We start from the raw sequence: 12677 nt of genomic DNA on the forward strand, positions 1-12677 counted from the left end.
CTCACCCTGAGCAGGCTACAAAGAGTAGCCCTAATGCAAATTAATCCTTGCAATTCAGATCAGCCCTTGTGACTTTTGGTTTAGGATTCATATTTGGAGACCTGATCATTTTTCTTTGTCTACAGCACCTTTACATGATATCACTTCTGTCCTGTTCCGCAGTTTCATCACAGTTTTAGCTATTTTGCAGGGAGACTGTCTGAGATGCTCTCCAAGATTCCCCCCAATTGACTTCAGGTGTACTACAAAGTCTATGTTTTAGTAAGTCTATCCCAAATACATCCTTCAAATTCTCTAATAATATGTCCAGAATCAGAAGAGAATAAACAAAAACTTAATTCCATTTATGTAGATATAGGTCTTATTACAAACGTGGTTTTGAACTGCCTAGGTTTTCAACAATGGTATAGACTAGTAGTAAAAAAAAAAAAAAAAAGGCCTTTTTGGAAATACTAGCTAGTTTGGGGGGCAGAGACATAATAAAATGTGTTAAAAGTAAGTAAAATACAGTCATCAGGGAAATACAAATCAAAACCACAAAGAGATACCACTTCACACCCAGTAGGATGACTAGAATCAAAAAGACAGATGATAACAAGTGTGAGAGAAGCTGTGGTAAAATCAGAACCCTCATCCACTGCTGGTGGCAATATAAGATGGTACAGCCAATTTGGAAAATAGTCTTGTAGTTCCCTAAAAATTAAACAGGGCTGCCAAACAAACATAGAATTACCACATTACCTAGCAATTCCACTCCTAGGTATATATCCAAGAGAAATGAAAACATGTCCACACAAAAACCTGTACACAAATGCTCATAGCAGCATTATTCATAATAGCTAAAAAGTAGAAACAATCCAAATGACTATCAACTGATGAATGGACAAATTGTGGCATAGCCATACAATTGAATATTATTCAGCAACAAAAAGGAATGAAGAACTGATTCATGCCACAACATGGATGAATCTTAAAAACATTATGCTAAGTGAAAGAAACCAGTCACAAAAGACCAACATGTGGTGTGATTCCATTTATATGAAATGTCCAGAATAGGCAAATATATAGAGACAGAAGGTAGATTAGTGGGTGCATAGGGTTTGGGTGGGGACGGGATAATAGGGGTGACAGCTAAGAGTATGAGGTTTCTTTGAGGTGATGAAAATGTTCTAAAACTGTGGTGATGGTTGCACAACTCTGAATATACTAAAACCCACTGAATCATACAGTTTAAATAGGTGAATTTTATGATATGTGAATTCCATCTCAATAAAACTGTTACCAAAAAAAATCATCAAAACATTAGAATAGCTTCTTATCTAAGCATTTGGGTTCAAGTAACTGCCTTTATGATTCTTATGCTGTTTTTTAAAATCTCTAATGAGATTATTTTTAGCGAGAAAGGCTGCCTAGCCTGGTTGTTAGAGAAAAGGCTTTGGATGAGACAGGCCTGGATGAGTTGGTGGTTTCAACAATTTCAGGCTTTGCTTGTCTTTGAGCAAATTTTATAAGTCCAAGTCTCAGTTTCTTAAATTGTTGAGGATAATATCAATCTCCCATGGTTATGGTTATTGTTAGAGGCCCACAGCATGTGCAATAAGTGTTAGCCACACTTAATGTGAAAACAAATTATTGTCTTCTCATCAGTATGGCTACCTAAAACAGGAATTAACGTATCTTGTCTGTGAGCAGGGCAGAATGACTGCAATGGAGAGAAGATGTTTCAACAAATATGCACTGAGCAGTGGCACTCAGTAGTGGGTGCTGGGTCGGGGGTTGTTAAAAGAACATGAATCTCCTTCACCCCCAGGAGTTTACTGTCTGGTGAGTGGCACTGAGAGTAGAGGGTATCCCTTTAAGACATGAGTTTGTACTAACTACATAGGAGCAAGAGGAGAGGTCAATGAAAGGAGCTCACATGAAGGTATTCTGGAGATGACACCCAAGCTGAGTATTGAAGAATGAGAAAATTTAGCCTGATAAAGAAAGGCCAGAAGGGCTTCCCTGGTGACAGAAAAACGGTGCAAGCAAATGCCTGAAAAGCCCGTTTGTCGACTCTCAAATTTATATCTCCCAAATTCCAGGCTTCTATATCAACTGCAAACTCAAAATCTTTGCTTTGCATGGCTAATAGGCTTCTTAACCTCTCTCCTACCTGTGTTCCTCTCACAGCTTTCTCCATCTCCAATGATTGCAACTCCATCCTCCTGGTTGCTCATGGCAAAAACCTTGGAATTATTCTCAACTACTTTCATTCCAATATCCCCTTTGTCAGGGAATCATCTTGGCCCTACCTTTAAATATATGCGGGATTTGAGTCCATCTCAAACCTGTTACTCAAACCTGCTACTCCCCTGCTCTGAGCCACCCGCTCTTGCCTGCTACTACCTGGCCCATCTGCATTCGCTATACAGCACCCAGAGTGATCATTTTCAAATAAAAGTAAAATCGTGGTACTTCTTTGTTCAAACTCCTGTAGTTCGTGTTTCACTCAGAATGAAAGCCAGAGTCCGTATGAGGGCCGACAAAGCCATTGTTGCTTTGTTCCCTCACCCATCCCCTTCCTGTTCTCCTCACTAGTCTCCCTTGACTTCATTTGGCCCGCTGATTCTGTTTGGCCAAGGTAGTGGTTTATTGCTTTACTTTTTTGTCTTTGCCTATGTACTGCTGAAGAGGAAATAAATATAACTAAGCAGGTGTTAGGGTTTCTTGCAGTACCAGCACCCCTTGTCTTACTCCTTGTTTGCTTAAGCACTCACACACCTGCAGGCCCTAGGAGGCAAGTGTGGAGCCACTGAGGGTTTCAAGTAGGTCACATTTGCATTTGGATAATTTTGCTTTCAGCATGGAGAATGGACTTAAGGGGAACTCTACTGGAAGCAACGACCGAGGGACAAGTTAGGAAGTTTTTTACAACAGTCCAAATGGCAGCCTGTGCTAGGACTCTGGTTGTTAGTGGGAAAGGAGAGAAGGTTCCAGAAATACTTCAAGGTAGAATTGACAGGACCTAGTGCTTGAGTGAATATGGTGTTTCTGGCTTGAGTCACTTGGTGGAAGAAGGTATAGCTTACTGAATATGGGATTTATGTAAGAAGATGAAATTTGAAAATAAGAAATGGGAAAAATTGTGAATTTCCCTTTGGACATTTTGATTTGGAAGCATCCAGGAAGAGCTACCACGGGTAGAAATTGGATTGAGGGTTCTCAGGTTCAGGGGGAGAGGTCTGGGCTGGAACTTTTGAGTTAGCCACGACGTTGCTAGAAACGCTCACTTTTTCCTAATTAGAGGTATTGTTTTTCTTTTTTCAAATTTCACTCTTCACTTAAACTCCTCAGTCATAACTTTTCCGGGAACATACACTATGGGCAACCTCAGTATATTGTCCCCTCTTCATGATTCCTTCGGTAATTTTAAAATCTTAGCTATCTTGAGAATTTGGCTGCCCTAACCGATTGGAGGAAAAGTGTGAGGAAGATCCGGTTCCTAAAGCACGTGAATATTTAACTTTTTATACAGGCATTCATATAACTGAACGCGCTCAAGAGCCGTGTGTGGCGAGTACTCGCCCTCCTTCGGTACCTAGAAAACTCTTCCCTTCCTTCCTCGTCTTCTCAGGACGAGCCAGAGAGGCCTCCATCCCCGCACCCGCTCGGAGCCGGTCTTTTCTTACTGTGGACGGTGTGGGCGGAGCTTGTGCGGGAGCTTGTGCGGGGAGAACAGGCCTGAGCCGCAGTCACCACAGTAACGAGACCTCAGCTAGTTCGGGCTCTAAGGGCGTTGCGTCTCCAGGGCCCTAGCGGTGGCAGCGCCGGGGTCTGGGCGCGCGTCGTCCCACAGCCGTTGGCGGCGGGGCCGGCCCCTGACCCGAAGGGGTACGGGCTGGGGCGGACGGCGTACCTTCCTCGGCCCGTGGGGGGCCCGAAAGGCGCGTGACTGCCCACTGCTCGGCGCGCGCCGTCCCGCAGCCGTTGGCGGCGGGGCCGGCCCCTGGCCCGAAGGAGGACGGGCTGGGGCGGACGGCGTACCTTCCTCGGCCCGGGGAGCCCGAAAGGCGCGTGACTGCCCGCTGCTCGGCGCCCACATTGTCTCAGTTCCATAGCAACTCGGGCCGGGCGGGGCCACAGCGGCCGGCGCAGTCCGGGGCCGCGCGCCGCTCCGCGTCGGCATCCGTTCCCGGGGCCTGAAGGCCCGCACGGGTGCCGGGGGCGCGGGCAGCGGCGGCGGCATGCCCGAGAGGCGGCTCACCGCCGGTAGGTGGGGCGGCCGGTGTCGGTGTCGGGGCCGGGGCGCGCGGGCCGCTGCTCTCGCCCGCGGGGCGGCCCCACTGCGCACCGCCTCTGGGTTCCCGCGCGTCCCGTAGCACTGGCTCCAGAGTTCTCTCACCGCATTTTGTAAGGAATTTAATCCCTCACCCCTTTCCCAGTGCTTCGTTGGCCCCGTCCTATTTTATCTTGCTTAGTTCTCCGTTTTGCAGCGGGAGTAATGGAGGCCTCCGTCTATTAAGGTTAACTCCGGGGTCACAGTCAATTAGTGACCAAGCTGAATTCCAGAGGCTTTCCCTCCCCACTTCCACCTTGAATTCCAGCTTAAAATTCAGCCCATGTGCAGAGAATGAACAGAGGGCCAAGAGTTTTACTGAGCTTGCCCACGTATAAAGCAGCAGGGCTAAGTGCTGTCTCAAATTATTTCATTTACTTTAAAAGGAAATCAGATTTGAGTGAGATAATGTAATATTTTATCTTGTTTCAGAGCCACCAACTATTACAGAAGAAGGATTTGTAAGTACAATTTAGAGGGCTACTTTTTTTTTTCTTGGCTTTTTTTTTAAATAGCAAATCATAGATCATTAAAAAAAAAAAGCTGTTTCTTTTCTTCTTTTTGTCAAATGAGTATAATAGAGGCTTCCGTTTCATAACAAGGGTGCTGAGTACAAGAATTGCTTATTTTTTAACAGGTACATTTTTAAGAAGGGGCCAACTGATTTTTATGGTGGATGCTATTCATTGTTAAAGTTCTTTTACATAAATGGCCTCATTTAATTTTGCTGAACTTGTTAATGACTCCATGAGTGGAAGGCTTCATCTCCATGGTTTTGTTGTGATGGGGCTGTGCAGTTCCTGGTTACAGTAAACGTTAGTAGGTGGCTTTGATTGATAATAAGTGGTCTATTTACGGTTATAATTCCTTTAAAAATGTGCTAAATATGTTCTCAGGTCAGACTTCTGGAGAGCTGAGTAATAATAAGTACTTGGCCAAGTACATTGTAATTGTTGTCATTTAGGTGAGTGCTATATCTAGGGTGGTGGGCTCTGCCGTGGTTCCCACAGTGTATTTAAGGAACTTGCCCAAGGTTATACATTAGCTAGGAGGCCGTAGAGCCTCATTCCTACTAAGGTTTGATTCCAGCAGTTCTAACCACTTCTCTAGATTATTTGCTTATGTCCTACAGGACTTATTTCTCTTGTTGGTCAATTATCTTATTTGCTTTTGACTTTTTATTCAACAAACGTTGAGTGCCTCTACATTCACAGTGCAGTGCTAGATGCTGAGGATAAGTCTCCAAAAGTTCACAGTCTAGTAGGGGCTATGAGAATGGAGGCTCTCTGCTAGCTTCATTTGCTAGTACTTTCCACTTTCACCCTTCCAGACCTTTGGTCCACCACTGAGAGAGGGAGACCAAAATAGAGGCACAAAGAGTGTGTCAGAAACTCCAACCATCTTCCTGTTGCCTTGGCATCTCTCTGTGTAGTGGCAAATTTCTTTAATCTGCTTCCTGAACTGTTCTTCACATCAGCAGGAGGTAGGTAAGCATTTCTGGAGATAACCCTTTCCCATACAACTCCAGCACAAACTCTGACAAGCACCCAGCGACGTTACCCTTTGAGCTGTCTGCTAACCTCTCCAGGTCTTTTCCCAACTTATGGGAACTCATAACATCTTGAAGATTCTACTAGCCACTACACTTTCTCTTGGTTTCTTTGTACCACTGTCTCCCAGTTATCCCATCTCTCATTTTTATGTCCCCCTTTCTGGCTTCTCTTTTTTTCTTACCCATGAAAGTGTTGACCTTCTTCAGGATTCTCTGGGAGGACTCCTCTTCTCCTCCTATGGCTTCAGCTACTCTTGTTTCACAGGACTCCCAAATCTACACATCTCCAGCCCACACACGTCGTATGATGCTAGAACTCTGTATCTATTGGGTTATTGGACACTTAACATCATCTGGATGTCCCTGCATCACTTCAATAGTCTAAACTGAATTAATCACCCCACCCCATTCTATCTTTCTTCCTCTTTTTCTTATTTTGGTTAATGGTGCCACTGGCCATTCAGTCACCCACATCAGAACCTTTCTTCCCTTTTCTTCACCTCCCACCTGCGGTCATTTAGCAGGTTCCTTTCATAGCCAGATCTTTTTCTCCATCCTCAGCGCTGTCTTATTCAGGCCCTCATCCCTGAGCATGGACTTTGGCAGTAGTCCTCCCTGATATCACTGCCTCCAATATTCCCTCTGCCAACTTCAATTTTCCTTTGCCTAAGGCTTAAAGAGCAGACTCCTGTGCGTCAGCTCTGCTGGATTACTTGCTATGGCTTTGCTCTGCCTTTATATTTTTCCTTCTCCCATCAGTCCTACCTTGGCTATCAGATTGCTGTTAACTCTTTAAAAAATTACCATGTTACTCAATTACTCAGAGCTTTATTAATCCTACTATTTACTGAATGCTGGCTGCATGTTAATATTTAACCTCAAAACAACTCTATTAGGTGGTTATTAACACCCACATTTCACAGGTGAGGAAGTCAGTGTTCACAGAGGCTAATTAACTTGGCTTGGGACCACACATCTAGTAACTGGCAGAGCCACAATGTCAAAAGCCTCCCTTTAGCATTCAAAATCTTTTCTACAACGTTTCAGCCTTCTTTAAACCTTACCTTCCAATACTTTCTATGTGATAAAGACAATGTTCATACCATTTTAGGTTTATAAAGTACTTCCACATGCCCTCTGCTCCAGCCAAACTGCCCTGCTTGCTTCCTTGCCTTTGCTGTTGAGTTTTGTCTCAGTTGCCCTTCCCCATCCATTTCACAGTCTTGCACATGCTTCAAGGTTCAGCTCATCTCCTCTGTGAAACCTTTCCAACCTAAAATCATCCAGATTGCCTTTGAGCCCTGTGCAGCTTTCAGTTGTGACCAGTTTGTGACCAGATCCTCAAATTCATATGCTCACCAAGCATTATCTATAGGTTAATTAATTCATATGTCTTGCACATAATATTTATCTGTTTTTCAAAAGTATAAAAGTATTTTTTTCTCATTAATATTTTTAGAAGAAATTGTGTGACAGAGATCTCTGGTTTCCCAAAATCCATTCTACCATTTTCCATAATACATGCCAGACATATTACTCTCCAAAATAATTACAACATTTTCTAGCCTCCCTTGCAGCCTAATGTAACCAAATTCTGCTTACAATGGAATGTAAGCAGAAGTGTTGTGTCATACTTCTGAAAAGCTGATGTTTACAGAGATTAAATAACTCACCCCTGGGTCACACAGCTAGTAACTGGTCAGGCCACAATTAGAACCTGTGTCATTCTGACTGTAGTACTCAGATAAATGTAAAGGGAGAGAACATGCCCTTCGTCTTGTTTCCTGCTGGCTGAAATGAGGATGTGATCCTGGAGCTGAAGCAGCCATCTTGGATTCTGAGATAGAAGTGGCATCTTGAGGATGGCGGAGTCACAAGATCAAAGGAGCCTGGGTTCCTGATATGTTGGGAAGCCAGTATGCCAGTTCTGAACTGCTTATAATTACATGAGAGAAATTAACTTTTGTGTTATTTAAATAGTGTTATCTTGGTTTTCCATTACTGGCAGCAGAGTCCTGTTCTAATATAAAGTGCTTCCATAGTCATAGGAACTTTTTGCTTATTTCATTTTCTCAACCAGTGATCTAAAAACTACAGTGCTATTAAGTATGTCTGCAAAATATTTTAATCCTACGTCTTCAAATGAGAGAATAACATTTAGAATAAATCATTTGTTGTCAGGGACACATTGCCTTGTATATATTTTAACTTTTTGTTTGTAAATTTTGCAATTTCTTAACAAAATTGTGAACTCCTGGAGGGTTAGTGTTGTGACTCAGTACACCTTAATATTCCCTATAGTTAATAGAACAATTCCCAGAATATGTTATTAGATGATTAATAAATTAGTGTAATTGCTTCACTTACAATTTTTTGCAAAGCTTCATTTGATATATATTCTATATTTTCTATTTTAGCATTTTTAAGTAGCATTTTTTCTACTTTAGTGTCTTTATTAACTTTGGTCTTTGATAATTTTCTCAGGGAAAATATATACAAAAAACTTACATATTCAGTTTTCTCATTAGTTCCTTTGGGGGTATATTTTTAATTATATAAGCAATGTATAAATACATTCCTGTAAATAATTCAAATAATAAAAGTGATAAAGTGAATGCTTCTCTTCATTACTTCCCTCAATCCCATACTCTTTTTCATATTCCATAAAAATTGAAGTATAAATCTGTCATAGCAAGAATAGTAGAGTTCAGACCGCTTTATGATACATTGAGATTTGATTATGTGTTAGGTATACATGGAGAAAAGTTTAAATTTTAGAGTGACCCCTAAAATTGTTTTTGACTTTAAAATAGAAAATAAATTAGTATTAAAGACTTAAGTACTTGACTCTTTAAATTCAAAATAATATATATTTTTAAAAATTATTTATTTATTTATGGCTGTGTTCGGTCTTCGTTTCTGTGCGAGGGCTTTCTCTAGTTGTGGCGAGCGGGGGCCACTCTTCATAGCGGTGCGCGGGCCTCTCACTATCGCGGCCTCTCTTGTTGCAGAGCACAGGCTCCAGACGCGCAGGCTCAGTAGCTGTGGCTCACGGGCCCAGTTGCTCCGCGGCATGTGGGATCTTCCCAGACCAGGGCTGGAACCCGTGTCCCCTGCATTGGCAGGCAGACTCTCAACCACTGCGCCACCAGGGAAGACCCAAAATAATATTTTTTTATTGTGCCTTAAAAATTGAAACTATGGTGCTCGCTTCGGCAGCACTTATACTAAAATTGGAACGATACAGAGAAGATTAGCATGGCCCCTGCGCAAGGATGACACGCAAATTCGTGAAGCGTTCCATATTTTTAAAAAAATTCCCACAAGGACTCAGAGGCAAAGAATATACAAATCAATTTTCACTGCAAAGTAAAGGAGCTGTTACAGTGGAGGATTACTGGACTGAATGTCAATATTATGACATAGTATGAGTGTGTTTCATGTTTGGTAATTGCAATCATTGTTGCTTTTGTTGTGGTCATCCATGTACAATGCTTGGTGTCAGTCTATTTATCTCTTGTAAAAATAAAATACAGTGTGTGTGTGTGGGGAAAAACAAACAAACAAACAAAAAAAAAAAATTGAAACTATGCAGGTAGATATGTCATGCTTCAAAAATAGTCTTTGTAGAGTAAAAATTTTGTAGTATAATGATCTATTTTGTTGAAGGATTTCTGATATATAAAACTCAGTTTCAACTTTAAAAGCAGATGCCATTTAAAAAAGAAAAGTTTTTTTTAAAAAAGCAGATGCTCTTTATTTATACCATAAAATTGAGACTGTAGTTTCAAGCAGTATTTTCTGTATTTTACTTGTTAAAAATGGTATTTATTTTTAGCTAATCTTTAGTCTGTTTAAATTCATATTCTGTTATTTGTATAGGGTGAATGAATTTATTATAAACACAGAGCATTTCCCAAGCCTGAGGATATTCTCATTATTCTAATGTAATATGCAAAAAAATCCATATGTTCCAGTCCTCATGAACAAGACTGTCTAATTATATGAACATTAATGACCAACTGGTATTTGTCTTTTCAGATTGTAAATATGGCTGACTGCACATCAGTTGGTTGAATGAACTGTGAGAGCACACTCGGTTGACACGCTAGGTGGCGTTATGTGAAAGTGGTGGAGGGCAGGGGCGGGTGGATGGAGGTACCATCCTGCTTCCCTGCTCACTTTCTTTTAAGAGGGTGCAGAGCGAGGTGCGAGAAGTGTTTCCAACAAGTCATTTGGAAACTGAGACTGGTCCTAGAGGTCCTTTGGAAAGTGTAGGCTGTTTGGAATCCTTCCATCTCTGTGGAGTCCAGTTCTCTGGTTGGAATCAAATTCTCTAATGCTTTTTGGAACTGCAGAAAGTGCGTTAGAAGTTCCATCAATATGATAGTCAACAAGTATATCATTAAGCAACAACTTGCACTTCTCATTGTATTAGGCACTACTGGGGACACACACTGTCCGTCACTATTCCCAAAAGTTGTATACCTTCTGATTGGCCAGGTGGCCTTTAATATGAAACAATGAGGACACACAGTTTATATTGAAGTGTGAATTTTGAGGTTTAAACCAAAAGCACATTTAGAGAAGCTTTCTATCCGTAGGTAAGGTGTGGCATGGGAGAAAAGGTGATAAAGAGTGTGAGATACTCTCTTTTAAATTAGGATATCAGATTGTAAGAACTTTTGTACAGGGGGAAAGCCTTAGGGTATTTCGCCAAATGAATTGACTGAAGCCAAGTAGGTATAATTAGACAGTGTGATTGGATAAAAAGGGAATTGAGAGCTTCCTTTACCTTCTCCAGGCCTTTGAGAATTTCCTCCAGGAGAGAGCGTGAGAACAGAAACCAAATGGAAAAGTACCGCGGGGTAGATGCTGATTGTAATATGTGATGATAACCCTTGGTATCAAAGGAAATCAATACTTTTGTTCTTCATTGCTTGAGCCACTCTTATTTTCTCCTTCCTTCATAAACTATATTCATAATACAATATACAATTTTGCGATCCCGTGAGGATCTGATAAATGGGCTTTTGGCTCTTAAGTTTCCAAAGTGCCTTGGATCTATGCAAGATATACTTTCAACAAGCCACTTTGTGAAGTTTGTTTCCCCTTGTGTTCTCTTTTTGTTTTTCTTTTTTGGCAACATCTCTGCTTTTTATTTTATTGATGTTGCTTTATTAGAGTCTTTCTTAGGTTATCAGTCTCTTCTCTTTAGGTTTCATGTCCTCAGTATAATCATTCAAGCATTCACTCAACAAAAGTGTAAGCATCTATTATCTGAAGCATTGGGATTTTTTTTAATTGAAGTATAGTTTATTTACAGTGATATGTCAGTTTCAGGAGTACAGCAAAGTGATTCAGTTATACATATATATTCTTTTTCAGATTCTTTAAGCATTGGGAATTTTCAGAGTGAGTAAGAAACAGTCTTTTTCCTCCAGAAATTCACAGTCCAGAGAGTGAGATATCTAAACAGACAATTATAGTCTGAAGTATTAAAAGTTATGATAGGGTAAACATATCATAGGGGAAACATCACATTTCTTCTCTTCTTTTGGAGAAGAAAAAAGGATAGATGGGTAAATAAGAGGAGAAAAGATTTTCCAAGTAGAATAATCAGCATGCGCCAAGGTGCAGAACTATTAAAAAAATTGCTATGACTGCAGCATGGTAGTATGAGATGAGGCTAGACAGCTGGGCAGGAACTAAATTGCATTCATCATAAGCCATTTGTTGTGTGTTAGAAAAGGATGGGGGATTGGGAGACAGGTGGAACTCTTGTATTGATTGTGGTGTTGTTAGGAAGATTGATCTATACTGTAATGGTGATACGGAGAGGTAGGAAGATGAGGTTTGGCATGTTATGGGCAGAAGGGTGAAGCAGAGGTCCCAGGGGTCTGACCATTAGTGCATGGGATCGCAGGGTAGTGGTCAGAAGATTGTCAGATAACCAGGGACTGATTCTAGATGTGATGATAATGATTTGGGATCTGTCATTTAGTACACAGGAGGCTAAGAAGGCTGTCCATAGGTGCAGAGAAACATGATACTGTTTCCTTGTACATAAGTCCCCCCATCCCAACATTTTTTTAATGAAAAAATTTAAACATATAAGAGAGTTAAAAGAACTGTATGGTGAATACCTATATACCCATCACCAAGGTTTCACAGTTATTAGCATTTTGCTACATTTGCTTTTTCATGTTTCTGTCCTTCTGTCCATCACACCATTTGTCCATCAATCCATTTTATTTTTTTAATGCATTTCAGAGTATAAGCTGCAGACATTGATATGATACAGATCACCCTAAACATTTCAGCATTTTATATCATAAACTAGTGTTCAATATTAGTTTATGGTTCTTATGTTGAGGTAAAATTTATGCACAGTGAAATGGAAAACTTTTGAGTCCCACTTGACAAATTTTGACAAATGTATACACCGGTGTAATCCAAACCTCCATCAAATATAGAACATTTCCATAATCTTAGAAAGTCCTTTCACGCCTCCTTCCAGTTGATTCTTCCTCCATTCCCCAAAGACCACTGTCCTATTTTTTCACCATTGGATTATAGATTCAAATTCATATAAATGGAATCATACAGTTAGTTTTCTTTTGCGTAAAATTACTCTTGCTCAGCATAATGCTTTTGAGATTCTCCATGTTGTTGCATGATTCTGGCGTGTACATAATTTTTTATTGTGGTAAAATATACATAAAATTAAACTTAACATTTTAACCATTTTTAAGTGTATGATTTCAATGGCATTAAGCACATTCACATTGTGCAACCATCACCACT

At 40.8% G+C, this 12677-nt stretch overlaps 1 protein-coding gene and 1 non-coding gene across 2 annotated transcripts in view; both read left to right on the top strand.

Annotated features, from left to right (window-relative positions):
- The first annotated feature begins 4226 nt into the window (after positions 1-4226).
- The window catches only part of RGS22 (regulator of G protein signaling 22), a 170053-nt gene continuing 161602 nt past the window's right edge, over positions 4227-12677 (top strand). The window contains exons 1-2 of the mRNA XM_057531906.1: positions 4227-4251; positions 4751-4779. Of these exons, the coding sequence (XP_057387889.1) occupies positions 4227-4251; positions 4751-4779 (54 nt within the window). The remainder of the gene's footprint in view (positions 4252-4750; positions 4780-12677) is intronic.
- On the top strand, positions 9074-9180 carry LOC114236629 (U6 spliceosomal RNA). The gene has a single exon (XR_003622529.2). It is a non-coding gene; the product is annotated as a U6 spliceosomal RNA (small nuclear RNA).

This window comes from Balaenoptera acutorostrata, chromosome 17 (genome assembly GCF_949987535.1).
Source record: "Balaenoptera acutorostrata chromosome 17, mBalAcu1.1, whole genome shotgun sequence".
Taxonomy (NCBI): Eukaryota; Metazoa; Chordata; class Mammalia; order Artiodactyla; family Balaenopteridae; genus Balaenoptera; species Balaenoptera acutorostrata.